This window comes from Oncorhynchus masou, chromosome 24 (genome assembly GCF_036934945.1).
Source record: "Oncorhynchus masou masou isolate Uvic2021 chromosome 24, UVic_Omas_1.1, whole genome shotgun sequence".
Taxonomy (NCBI): domain Eukaryota; kingdom Metazoa; phylum Chordata; class Actinopteri; order Salmoniformes; family Salmonidae; genus Oncorhynchus; species Oncorhynchus masou.
In genome coordinates, this window is record NC_088235.1 from 14,086,712 (window position 1) to 14,101,561 (window position 14,850).

The 14,850-nt window shown below is 41.3% G+C and overlaps 1 protein-coding gene across 1 annotated transcript in view; it reads left to right on the plus strand.

The window, feature by feature from the left end:
- Positions 1-14,850, plus strand: part of eys (eyes shut homolog) — a 275,926-nt gene that overhangs the window by 61,760 nt on the left and 199,316 nt on the right. The window contains exons 9-11 of the mRNA XM_064936327.1: positions 1,273-1,436; positions 2,986-3,239; positions 6,310-6,414. Of these exons, the coding sequence (XP_064792399.1) occupies positions 1,273-1,436; positions 2,986-3,239; positions 6,310-6,414 (523 nt within the window). The remainder of the gene's footprint in view (positions 1-1,272; positions 1,437-2,985; positions 3,240-6,309; positions 6,415-14,850) is intronic.

A 14,850-nucleotide genomic window follows, 5' to 3' on the forward strand; every position in this document is an offset into this window, starting at 1 on the left:
CCAATCACTGCCCTGGGGCATTGGGATATTTTTTAGACCAGAGGAAAGAGTGCCTCCTACTGGCCCTCCAACACCACTTCCAGCAGCATCTGGTCTCCCATCCAGGGACTGACCAGAACCAACCCTGATTAGCTTCAGAAGCAAGCCAGCAGTGGTATGCAGGGTGGTATGCTGCTGGCATTGTTTAATTATGCAAGAGAATGTGACAACAACAATACTGAATAATTAATGAGGCAGTCAAGAAGGTGCAGGTAGGCCTTGAGAAGGAGCATACCCATTTTATGTTAATTTATTAATGAATGCAAATACCCTCAATGTATATATTGAAATGAGGCACATATAATTTTCTTTATTTTATCACAAAGTATTTCAAAGATACCTGATATACTGAGGAAATGTGTATATAAATAAGTGCATTATATGAAAAAAGTGACATTTTATAATAAATTGAATACCTAAATTCCAACCAAAATGACTGAACTCCATTAATTATTCGTCCATGCCAGTACAATGTCTTATGTTCTATAATTCAGTCACTATCTGATTGATTTTTAAAAATCCTAAAGTTTTTAGTATCTTCATTGTCCTCTGTTTTATAAGCCTTTTTATACATTTGGATGAGCGTTGCGAAGCATATTGACAAATTAGTCACACCTCGATGATGGTTGCCTCGTAAAATGGTTTGGATTGTTGCCATTAATCAGGTCATTTTAGTCTCGTTAGACAAATGAACATGGAACTCACACGCGTGCGCACACACACACACACACGCGAAGTGTTGTCCCTGCAGATAATTTAATTGAAGCAATCACAATCTATTTTATGCTGTAAATTGTCAAACTCAAACACTATCTACGTATTGATGGAAAATCACTGTCTGCGTTATGCCTAATCACTGTATTCATCCCAGTGGATCACGATGAGATATAGAAATGCATTATATTACAATACATTATGCTCATAACAATAACCTGTCTTTGATGAGAATTAAAATGCCATATACCATGGAATAGAGAGAAGGAACGAGATGTGGCTATGGAATACAATATTGAATCTAGCTCCACATCATATCAAAGATTCTGCCAGCTTTTTAAAAGAAACAAGATGTCATTTGCTTTGCAAAAGGCCTGAGTTATTTGGTATTGTCCCCGAGATACAGTATTACATAGTGAATAAGCACGTGTTGTGTGAATGGTGTGATGTCTTCACATGTCATTTTGGAGTAAATGAATAGGTATTGATGTGTGTGACAGTTCTCTTCTCTCTCTACAGCCATGTGCCAACGGAGGACGTTGTGTCGTGAACAACGCCAGCAGTTACACCTGCGTCTGTGCACCTGGATGGGCAGGAGGTAACTGCCGCTTAAACATCAACGATTGTGTTCAGCACTGGTGCCAAAACGGGGCCACTTGTGTAGATGAGATTGATGGCTACAGGTGAGTGCCAAAGGCAAGGTCTCAAATACACTATTCAGTGTTTCCCCTCTATTCATTTAGCATCACTCCAAATAATATTATATAACAAAATTGTGAAATGGGTTGGTGAAACATTTTCAGTGTCAACTTTAAAGACTCAAACCAGATATAAATTATGTAGAAAAGAAAATGGAGCAATATATATTTTTTGACAACTAACAGACTAGACAGGGAGAATCTGAAATTCCAAAATGTCATGGCCCATTGATTTTGTTATAATGTTCAGATGGCATACAAACACGGCATTAACCGTGGTAAAATGTGTAGAATTGCAGGAAACTAAGTTAAAAACTGTAACCCCCCCCCTCGCCCCCTTAACATTAGTAAAACGTTAAGCCTTCGCTGTTGTATGTGTTTATTAGTAAAACGTTAAGCCTTCTAAGGCTAAGTGTTTGCTGTTGTATGTGTTTATTAGTAAAACGTTAAGCCTTCTAAGGCTAAGTGTTTGCTGTTGTATGTGTTTATTAGTGTTAAGTGTTTGCTGTTGTATGTGTTTATTAGTAAAACGTTAAGCCTTCTAAGGCTAAGTGTTTGCTGTTGTATGTGTTTATTAGTAAAACGTTAAGCCTTCTAAGGCTAAGTGTTTGCTGTGGTATGTGTTTATTAGTAAAACGTTAAGTCCCTTTGATTTTGTTGTGTTACAGCCTGAATTCAAAATTTCAGTATTTTTTTTACCCAACCACACACAATACCCCATAATGACAAAATGAAAAAATGTTTATTTTATTTTAGCAAATATATTGAAAGTAAATTATGGCTTTGCACTCCGTGAAAGGTCTGGTTGTCCCGCTTCACATGCCACTCCGCTGTCATCTGAGATGCAGGATGTGAAATCTGACACCGTCCTTATATATATCTGTGTGTAATTTCAACAAATTTGCCAAAATCAACAAAAAAAACATGTATTCACTTTGTCATTATGGGGAATTGTGTGCAGATGGATGAGATTTTTTTAATAGATTTAATCAATTGTGAATCCTTTCTGAAGGCACTGTAACAGGTTTTATGTATTGTCTATGTGTTGCCTGAGGAAGTCTACTGATTAAGGCTCCTACCTTCAGAGAACACACATATACTGTGTCTGTGTGGGTTCAAGTCCGTCACAGGCCATTCATTCTGGCATTAAACCTCTCTCCCATCTTCCCTGTCTTTCTCTCTGTCCTCTATTCAATAAAAATACACAGTATGTTTAGGCCAACCGCTGCTCTGATGGTTACCCCAACAATGGGGTTATACAGAATAGAAAAAAGTATTGGAAACTCCATTAACAATTGCTGGTTTGCAATTCCCTCTAGGATGCTAGAATGTTCTCAACTGGCCTACCTGGTGAAATAAAAAATGAATTAAGATCCATTTAGAAATTCTCTTAAATGTTTTGGTAACACTTCACTTAAGACAGACAGCTATAATGCATTACGAGGCAGTCTTAATGCATCTTAAGGCTTGTCAGAGAGTATCTATGAACTGTGTCTGCTGATATCATCTTATAATGGGAGTTGTTTGTCACCAGCTGCCTTTGTCCCAGAGGATACAGCGGTAGCTACTGTGAGATGGACGTTGATAACTGCATTGGACACCACTGCTCTGAGCACGGCGTATGTCTAGACCAACAATCCAACTATACTTGTCGCTGTGAGCTCGGGTTCCAGGGGAGCTACTGTGAGCAGGAGACGGATGAGTGTAGGAGCTCCCCGTGTGTCAATGGTGCCACCTGTGAGGATGTCATCGGAGGCTATCAATGCCACTGCCCCCCAGGGTTTGAAGGTAGGCCCACAGTATGTTGCCACACGTGTGATAACATACAACAATTGATTTCAGGTCAACGCACCAACTAACTGACTAGCTATTGCACTGTTTGAGCTAAGAACACAAGCATTTCACTACACGTGCTATAACATGTGCTAAATATGTGTATGTGACCAATAGAATGTGATTTAGATTTGATTTAATGAATGAAGAGTGTACGGCAGGGGTTTTCTTAGTTCATTGTTGTTAATATTTGTCATCCTTTATCGTGGTAGCTTTGAAATCGTCAAATGAATACCTCAACCAAATTACAAATGAACACATTGTGTTCCCTTACCTTGAAAATCACAACCTGATAACCAAAAAGAGAACATGGCATAGAAGCATCCCCTTGAAAATATCCTATTTGTACAGATGACTTCACTGAACAAAAAATATACAAGATCCCAGAAATTGTCGATACCCACAAAAAAAGGAATTTCTCTAAAATGTGGTGCACAAATTTGTTTACATTCCTGTTAGTGAGCAGTTCTCCTTTGCCAAGATAATCCACCTGACAGAAGAAGCTGATTAAACAGCATTAACATTACACAGGTGCACCTTGTGCTGGGGACAATTAAATGTCACTCTAAATAGGCAGTTTTTTAACACAACACAATGCCACAGATTTCTCAAGTTTTGAGGGAGAGTGCAATTGGCCTGCTGACTGCAGGAATGTCCACCAGATTTGCTGCCAGAGAATTTAATGTTAATTTCTCTATCATAAGCCACCTCCAACGTTGTTTTAGAGAATTTGGCAGTACGTAAAACCGGCCTCACAACCGCAGACCACTTGTCACCATGCCACCACAGGGCCTCCACATCCGGCTTCTTAACCATCCGGCTTCTTAACATGACTCCCCGGTGGGTGGGCCTATACCCTCCCAGGCCAACCCATGGCTGCACCCCTGCGCAGTCATGTGAAATCCATACATTAGGACCAAATTAATTCCTTATATGAACTGTAACTCAGTAAAATCATTGAAATTGTTGCATGTTGCATTTATAGTTTTGTTCAGTATATATTGGCACCCTTGAAATGGAGCAGAATGCTCTGTTTTCTGTTTATAATGAATGGTCAGCCTGAGCAGTCTGCTGGCTGAGGGACATTAGTTGTTCGTGCCGTACAACCATTGATTTACAATACAGCACTTGGCAGAGCTCTGTGTTCCCTAGTACCCCCATGGGAGTGTACACAATGCCATAAAGGTCCCTGAAGACAAGCTAAATTGGGGCCACAATTCTATCAAGTCGTGTGTGTGTGTGTGTGTGTGTGTGTGTGTGTGTGTGTGTTGTGTAGTGTAAGTAATATAAGCTCAGCAAAAAAAGAAACGTCACTTTTTCAGGACCCTGTCTTTCAAAGACAATTTGTAAAAATCCAAATAACTTCACAGATCTTCATTGTAAAGGGTTTAAACACTGTTTCCTATGCTACATGCACCTGTGGAATGGTCGTTAAGACACTAACATCTTACAGACGGTGGGCAATTAAGGTCACGGTTATGAAAACGTAGGACACTAAAGAGGCCTTTCTACTGACTCTGGAAAAAACACCAAAAGAAAGATGCCCAGGTTCCCTGCTCATCTGCGTGAATGTGCCTTAGGCATGCTGCAAGGAGGCATGAGGACTGCAGATGTGGCCAGGGCAATACATTGCACGTACTGTGAGACGCCTACAGGGAGACAGGGCGGACAGCTGATCGTCCTCGCAGTGGCAGACCACGTGTAACAACACTTGCACAGGATCGGTGCATCCGAACATCACACCTGCGGGACAGGTACAGGATGGCAACAACTGCCCGAGTTACACCAGTGCTCAGACTGTCCGCAATAGGCTGAGAGAGGCTGGACTGAGGGCTTGTAGGCCTGTTGTAAGACAGGTCCTCACCATACATCATCGGCCTATGGGCACAAACCCACCGTCGCTGGACCAGACAGGACTGGCAAAAAGTGCTCTTCACTGAGGAGTCACGGTTGTGTCTCACCAGGGGTGGTGATGGTCGGATTCGCGTTTATCGTCGAAGGAATGAGCGTTACACCGAGGCCTGTACTCTGGAGCGGGATCGATTTGGTCCCATAGCATCATCGAACTGAGCATGTTGTCATTGCAGGCATTCTCAACACTGTGCATTACATGGAAGACATCCTCCTCCCGCATGGTACCCTTCCTGCAGGCTCATCCTGACATGACCCTCCAGCATGACAATGCCACCAGCCATGCTGCTCATTCTGTGCGTGATTTCCTGCAAGACAGGAATGTCAGTGTTCTGCCATGGTCAGCGAAGATCCTGGATCTCAATCCCAGGTCCCTGGGACCTGCTGGATCAAAGGGTGAGGACTAGGGCCATTCCCCCCAGAAATGTCTGGGAACTTGCAGGTGCCTTGGTGGAAGAGTGGGGTAACATCTCACAGCAAGAACGGGCAAATCTGGTGCAGTCTTTGAGGAGGAGATGCACTGCAGTACTTAATGCAGCTGGTGGCCACACCAGTTACTGACTGTTACTTTTGATTTTGACCCCCCCCCCTTTGTTCAGGGACACATTATTCCATTTCTGTTAGTCACATGTCTGTGGAACTTGTTCAGTTTATGTCTCAGTTGTTGAATCTTGTTATGTTCATACAAATATTTACACATGTTAAGTTTGCTGAAAGTAAAAGCAGTTGACAGTGAGACGTTGTTGTTGCTGAGTTTAGTACTTATTCTGCTGTTGTACATGCGTTACATAATGTTACAACATATGATTGTGAAGGTGGCAATAAGCATTACTGATGTTCCTTACTTTACTTGGGAAGCATTTTTATAATATAGAAAGTCACTTTGTCGTACAGACATCACATTATACTGGTGCTGGTATAACCATTTGCCCAGAACATGATCATATCAAATACAGTACACCGTAGAGTGAACAGACAATAGAAGGTATTTACATTATAACACATCAACAATAAGCTTAGAAAAGTACACCAAGCCAACTGAAATGTGCACAGAGCATCCACAGAACGTATACCAGAAGGTATATGTACAGAATGTCATCTGTTGTGTTTCCAGGGAGATGGTGCTCAGAGAATGTTAATGACTGCTGGTCAAGGCCTTGTTTGAATGGAGGTTCCTGTATGGATCTGCTGAATGGATACATCTGCCACTGTCCTTTTGGTGAGTACTCTACTGACTAGCATAGCACCATATAAATCACTGTCCTTTTGGTGAGTACTCTACTGACTAGCATAGCACCATATAAATCACTGTCCTTTTGGTGAGTACTCTACTGACTAGCATAGCACCATATAAATCACTGTCCTTTTGGTGAGTACTCTACTGACTAGCATAGCACCATAGAAATCACTGTCCTTTTGGTGAGTACTCTACTGACTAGCATAGCACCATATAAATCACTGTCCTTTTGGTGAGTACTCTACTGACTAGCATAGCACCATATAAATCACTGTCCTTTTGGTGAGTACTCTACTGACTAGCATAGCACCATATAAATCACTGTCCTTTTGGTGAGTACTCTACTGACTAGCATAGCACCATATAAATCACTGTCCTTTTGGTGAGTACTCTACTGACTAGCATAGCACCATATAAATCACTGTCCTTTTGGTGAGTACTCTACTGACTAGCATAGCACCATATAAATCACTGTCCTTTTGGTGAGTACTCTACTGACTAGCATAGCAGCATAGAAATCACTGTCCTTTTGGTGAGTACTCTACTGACTAGCATAGCACCATATAAATCACTGTCCTTTTGATGAGTACTCTACTGACTAGCATAGCACCATATAAATCACTGTCCTTTTGGTGAGTACTCTACTGACTAGCATAGCACCATATAAATCACTGTCCTTTTGGTGAGTACTCTACTGACTAGCATAGCACCATATAAATCACTGTCCTTTTGGTGAGTACTCTACTGACTAGCATAGCACCATATAAATCACTGTCCTTTTGGTGAGTACTCTACTGACTAGCATAGCACCATAGAAATCACTGTCCTTTTGGTGAGTACTCTACTGACTAGCATAGCACCATATAAATCACTGTCCTTTTGGTGAGTACTCTACTGACTAGCATAGCACCATAGAAATCACTGTCCTTTTGGTGAGTACTCTACTGACTAGCATAGCACCATATAAATCACTGTCCTTTTGGTGAGTACTCTACTGACTAGCATAGCACCATATAAATCAGCACCATAGAAATCACTGTCCTTTTGGTGAGTACTCTACTGACTAGCATAGCACCATAGAAATCACTGTCCTTTTGGTGAGTACTCTACTGACTAGCATAGCACCATATAAATCACTGTCCTTTTGGTGAGTACTCTACTGACTAGCATAGCACCATATAAATCACTGTCCTTTTGGTGAGTACTCTACTGACTAGCATAGCACCATATAAATCACTGTCCTTTTGGTGAGTACTCTACTGACTAGCATAGCACAATAGAATACACTGTCCTTTTGGTGAGTACTCTACTGACTAGCATAGCACCATAGAAATCACTGTCCTTTTGGTGAGTACTCTACTGACTAGCATAGCAGCATAGAAATCACTGTCCTTTTGGTGAGTACTCTACTGACTAGCATAGCACCATAGAAATCACTGTCCTTTTGGTTAGTACTCTACTGACTAGCATAGCAGCATATAAATCACTGTCCTTTTGGTGAGCACTCTACTGACTAGCATAGCAGCATAGAAATCACTGTCCTTTTGGTGAGCACTCTACTGACTAGCATGGCACCATAGAAATCACTGTCCTTTTGGTGAGCACTCTACTGACTAGCATGGCACCATAGAAATCACTGTCCTTTTGGTGAGTACTCTACTGACTAGCATAACAGCATAGAAATCACTGTCCTTTTGGTGAGTACTCTACTGACTAGCATAGCACCATAGAAATCACTGTCCTTTTGGTGAGCACTCTACTGACTAGCATAGCAGCATAGAAATCATGCAGCATGCCTTATACTGTACGGTGCCTTCAGAAAGTATTCATACCCTTATTTCACATGTTGTTGTTACAGTCTGCATTTTTTTCTCATCCATCTACACACAATATCCCAAAAATGGTAAAGTGAAAGCATGTTTTAAATATGTTAGCACATTTAAAAAACTTTATTTTTTTTTTTTTTGAATCGCCTTTTTTTCACCAAATGAAATAAGGAAATATCTAATTTAGTCTTCACACCCTGAGTCACCTGGCAGTGATTTAAGCTGAGAGTCTTTCTTTCAAAAAACAAATAAAGCAACACCTCATCGCACAATGCCTCTCACTTATTGACCTTTATAGTTTGTGTGTATTTATTGATATGAAGGCTACGTGAGCATTTTTGTAATGGAGTTCTATCCTTGAGCTCTTGTCTATTAAATGTTCTGTATTATGTCATGTTTTGTGTGGACGCCGGGAAGAGTAGCTGCTGCTTTCGCAAGAGCAAACGGCGGATCATAAAACAATACCAAAAATGTCAAAAAACATAATTCCACTTCTGGGGTATTGTGTGTTGGCCAATTACAAAAGTTTACATTTAGTCCCTTTTGATTTCAGGCTGTAATGTAACAAAATGTGGAAAAAGTCAAGGGGTGTGACTACTTTCTGAAGACACTATTCAGACCCCTTCCTTTTTCCACATTTTGATTCATTACAGCCTTATTCTAAAATGGATAAAAATAAAAACAGAAATACCTTATTTACGTAAGTGTTCAGACCCGTTGCTATGAGACTCGAAATTAAGCTCAGGTGCATCCTGTTATCATTGATGTTTCTACAACTTGATTGGAGTCCACCTGTGGTAAATTCAATTGATTGGACATGAAGTTCAAGTCTCTGAGCTGACATGGTACAAATCTGTCATTCAGCCCCTGAACAGGCAGTTAACCCACTGTTTCTAGGCCGTCATTGAAAATAAGAATTTGTTCTTAACTGACTTGCCAGGTTAAATAAAGGTTAAAAAAAGGGCACACACCTGCCTATATAAGGTCCCACAGTTGACAGTGCATGTCAGAGCATAAACCAAGTCATGAGGTCAAAGGAATTGTCTGTAGAGCTCTGAGACAGGATCATGTTGAGGCACAGATCTGTGGAAGGGTACCAAAACATTTCTGCAGCATTGAAGGTCCCTAAAGACACATTAGCTGCCATCATTCTTAAATGGAATACGTTTGGAACCACCAAGACTCTTGCTAGAGCTGGCCACTTGGCCAAACTGAGAAAACAGGGGAAAAGGGCCTTGTTCAGGGATGTGACTAAGAACCCAATGGTCACTCTGACAGAGCTCCAGAGTTCCTCCAGAACCTTCCAGAAGGTCAACCATTTCTGCAGCACTCCACCAATCAGGCCTTTATGATAGAGTGGACAGACGGAAGCCACTCCTCAGTAAAAGGCACGACAGCCTGCTTGGAGTTTGCCAAAATGCACCTAAAAGACTCTCAGGCTATGAGATGAAACCAAGATTGAACTCTTTGGCCTGAATGCCAAGCGTCATGTCAGGAGGAAACCTGGCACCATTCCTATGGTGAAGCATGGTGGTGGCAGCGTCATGCTGTGGGTATGTTTTTCAGCGGCAGGGACTGGGAGACTAGTCAGGAGCGAGGGAAAGATAAATGGAGCAAAGTACAGAGAGATCCTTAAAAACCTGCTCCAGAGCGCTCAGGACCTCAGAAGGTTCACCTTCCAACAGTACAACGACCCTAAGCACACAGCCAAGACAATGCAGTGGCTTCGTGACAAGTCCCTGAATGTTCTTGAGTGGCCCCATCATCCCCAAGAAGAATCGAGGCTGTAATCGCTGCCAAAGGTTCTTCAACAATGTACTGAGTGAAGGGTCTGAATACTTATGTATATAGATAATTTCAGTTTTTCTTTTTTATACATTTGCTAAAACCTGTTTTTGCTTAGTCATTATGGGATGTTGTGTGTAGATTGATAAGGTGGAAAGAAAACAATTTTATCAATTTTAGAATAAGGCTGAAACGTAACAAAATGTGGAAAAGGTCAAGGGGTCTGAGTACTTTTCGAATGCACCGTATATGTTACAATGAAACATTTGGCCAATAAGTGCATACAGATCCTATAATAGAATAGAATCTATTCTATAATTGAATGAATTATAGGTTCTTTGTGATGACATGAATGTTGGAAATAGTTGGTATGTTTAGTGGTATAGAAATCAAAGTTCCGCTCTGATATTATTGGTATCCTTGCATCCTTACAATGGAGTGAATATACAATAGAATGGTCACTTTCTGTTTTAATGAAGGTTACAAGAAATGTTTAACAATGACACAATACATTTCCCAGATGTACATTATTGACCCCAATATGATAAACACCAACAGACAATGTTGTTAGTATACGCTTTCTACATGCATTGCACCTGTAAAAAGATCATTCAATTTAGCCCAATGTGCAGTACCCGCAGCCCCCGAAAACAATATATCACTAATCTCCTAATGTTATCGCGTAAAACACGGAAGTGAAATACATCATCGTAAATTTTCGGTTGAAAATGTATGAAACAAACTTCTCTGTCATTTATATGTAAGTTGAAGTGGAGGGAAAGCAGACCCCCAGTAAAACAGTAAAACATCCATTATTGCTCAGATTTCTACGGCAGATTCAGAGACTAAGGTGTGTTTTAATCCGGTTTTCCGGGAATTGAATTAAATAAGTGACTTGCGATGTTTACCTCATAGATGGAACAAATGTAACAGAAAAAGGGTGTCTGCAAGGTTAACACAATTTTCACAACCATGCTTCCGATGTCTATCTCCGTCAGCATCTCTATTGTGCTATCTCCAAATGTAAAAAAAACACATGGATATACTTATATTTTTGTGGGATTTCAGGGAACAAGGACAAATTGACGTTATGCTTTTCCAAAAGGGTTCAGGCGCTTCTTTATCATTTAAATTGAGGGAGTTTGAGGGACGAGAATGAATGGTGGCTGGTGCTGGAGATTAAAAAAATATATATCTACAGAGTTCAAAATGTACTCACCCACAAACCATAAAAATGTTTAAACCAATGAGGCTGAGAATATGCTGCATTGAATTCATGCTTGAAAGAATACAGAAGGTGAAAGTACTCAACAAAACCCACATTTCAATTTCTACACCTTCATCCATGTTCTACAAACCGTTTCAGCATCTACACCTTCATCCATGCTTTACAAACAGTTTCAGCATCTACGCCTTCATCCATGCTTTACAAACAGTTTCAGCTTCTACACCTTCATCCATGCTTTACAAACAGTTTCAGCATCTACGCCTTCATCCATGCTTTACAAACAGTTTCAGCATCTACGCCTTCATCCATGTTTTACAAACCGTTTCAGCATCTATGCCTTCATCCATGCTTTACAATCAGTTTCAGCATCTACGCCTTCATCCATGCTTTACAATCAGTTTCAGCATCTACGCCTTCATCCATGCTTTACAATCAGTTTCAGCATCTATGCCTTCATCCATGCTTTACAATCAGTTTCAGCATCTACGCCTTCATCCATGCTTTACAAACCGTTTCAGCATCTACACCTTCATCCATGCTTTACAAACAGTTTCAGCTTCTACACCTTCATCCATGCTTTACAATCAGTTTCAGCATCTACGCCTTCATCCATGCTTTACAAACAGTTTCAGCATCTACGCCTTCATCCATGCTTTATACAAACCATTTCAGCTTCTACACCTTCATCCATGCTTTACAGACCAATTAAATACACACATACTTAAGACACACCTGTGCGTCACGGATGCACGGTAACAAGTTCTTTATAATGTACCTCATGCTGCAATAATGTAGTCATTTTCATAAAGGTGTTTACATTTTACAAGCCTCAGTAGAAAACAATCATATGAAATTCAACCAACAGATGAGAGCAGCCATAATGTCTGGGTGTTTTTAATGGTCAACAGAATAAGAAAGCCAAATGGACCTGAGGTACACTAATGTAATGTTATTTTGATGTACGGCATGAGGGCCCCATTTGCAATTTAAATAGATTTTTTACCATCTTCCACTGCATCTATGTTGTCTTTTGAATATTGCTGGTCAGCTGGCGATGACTCTTATTCTACAGTTATAATATAATAATGGACCACCACAAGCTGTGTGTGCCCTGTTCCCTATCTTGTGCAATACTTTTGACTAGGGCCAATAAGAAATAAACATGAAATAGGGTATCATTTGGGACACAGGCCTTGTCGTGCAGGGACGCAGGCCTTGTCGTGCAGGGACGCAGGCCTTGTCGTGCAGGGACGCAGGCCGTGTCGTGCAGGGACGCAGGCCTTGTCGTGCAGGGACGCAGGCCGTGTCGTGCAGGGACGCAGGCCGTGTCGTGCAGGGACGCAGGCAGTGTCGTGCAGGGACGCAGGCCTTGTCGTGCAGGGACGCAGGCCTTGTCGTGCAGGGAAGCAGGCCTTGTCGTGCAGGGACGCAGGCCTTGTCGTGCAGGGACGCAGGCCTTGTCGTGCAGGGACGCAGGCCTTGTCGTGCAGGGACGCAGGCCTTGTCGTGCAGGGACGCAGGCCTTGTCGTGCAGGGACGCAGGCCGTGTCGTGCAGGGACGCAGGCCTTGTCGTGCAGGGACGCAGGCCTTGTCGTGCAGGGACGCAGGCCTTGTCGTGCAGGGACGCAGGCCTTGTTGGGTAGGGACACTTGTTGACATTTACATATACACACACCTCTTCAAGCACATTGTTTTCCTTTCCAAATAAAATAATACATTCAGATTTACTGTTTCTGGCATACGATTTCTGATGTCTGAGTGGCTTGATCAACACTGTACTGGAGTCTAATTTGTAACAATCATAGATTTATTTAATGTATGAAGTTATTTATTTTAATTCTGTAAGCACAATAGTGTTTTGTGAATGATATTGCCACTACAGAGGTTAAGAATTCATTTGTGAACACATTGCCGCAACATGAATTTACCCAAAACGGTTGTTCGTCCCAAATGGCACTCTACTCCCTACAGTATATAGTGCATTACTTTTGACCAAGTAGTGGACTACACAATGAATAGGGTGCCATTTGAGATCAGATAATGTGTTCCAGGCATATTGATCATTAAACTCATACTGGTAATGCAGTGATGTCTGTTTCATTACAGGGTGATTTTAATCATGGAGATTCATTTCAATTGATCCCTTTTTATATTTCAATAATATATCAGCGTCATGCAATATTGTTGTTGTCATTTCTCATGTTATAGTGATCTGAGGTGGTATGAGTCCCAAATGGAACCCTATTTCCTATATAGTACACTACCTTTGAAATATAGTGCTATAGTGCCTCCCTAATCCAGGGAACTGATACATAGACATGGGTTCAAGTACTATTGGAAGCCTTTGAAATACGTTGAGTGTTTGTAGTGTAGTCTACCTGGACTAGTGCCAGGTGGAGGGGCTTTGCACTTTCTGTACTTTTCTTTTGATTCCATCACAACAGACAAGCTTAGTCAATCACAGTTTTAAGTATTTAGGATGATTTAAAATAGTATTTGAACCCAGGCCTGCTGGTACAGGCTTCTACTGCTGTACTGTGACAGTGTGGTGAATGTGTACAGAAACTTGCACTTCATTATTTGTCAAATGAGATTCGACAAAGCACATACAGCAGAAAAGCTTAAACATGCTTTTTGCTGGTCTCGGGTGGTTTGCTGGTTGATGTTGCTTAGAGTCATTTCTCTCTACCTATTCATCCTGGCAGGGTATCTGCATAAATTCTGCATATCATTGTTTCTCCTCCATTTGTATAAAGAACAAACTTTGAGTTTCTCTGATAGCCGCTTTAGGATTCCTCAGTTTCAATACACATGTTGATTGATTACCAGGGCTGCTAAGAGAGTTCAGGTTCAGGAGATTATTGTAGAGGGGTGCTAAGAGAGTTCAGATTCAGGAGATTATTGTAGAGGGCTGCTAAGAGAGTTCAGGTTCAGGAGATTATTGTAGAGGGGTGCTAAGAGAGTTCAGATTCAGGAGATTATTGTAGCGGGGTGCTAAGAGTTCAGGTTCAGGAGATTATTGTAGAGGGGTGCTAAGAGAGTTCAGGTTCAGGAGATTATTGTAGAGGGGTGCTAAGAGACTTCAGATTCAGGAGATTATTGTAGCGGGGTGCTAAGAGAGTTCAGGAGATTATTGCAGAGGGCTGCTAAGAGTTCAGGTTCGGGAGATTATTGCAGAGGGCTGCTAAGAGTTCAGGTTCAGGAGATTATTGTAGAGGGGTGCTAAGAGGCCTACTTTGATACTCAAATGAGATGCAATAATATATTAATTTTGTTTACACAATAAATGAGTGAATGAATGACATTTTATTTTCGTGTCAAACTGGAGTTGGTGCCTTACGGAATTAATTGACAGATAAACAAATGTATTACAGTTTTCTGTACATATGGTTTAAAACAATTCAGAGGAAATGTCATGTTATTCACAGTGGCACTTTCTCCTTCAGTCCTTTATCCCCCCGACCTCTGAATGGTCGGCTATGACAAGCCAACTGACGGGCTGACTGGTGCATCCTCTATAACAGCTGTGATTATTATCTGACCCTGCTGGTCATCCATAAACGTTTGCACATCTGGAA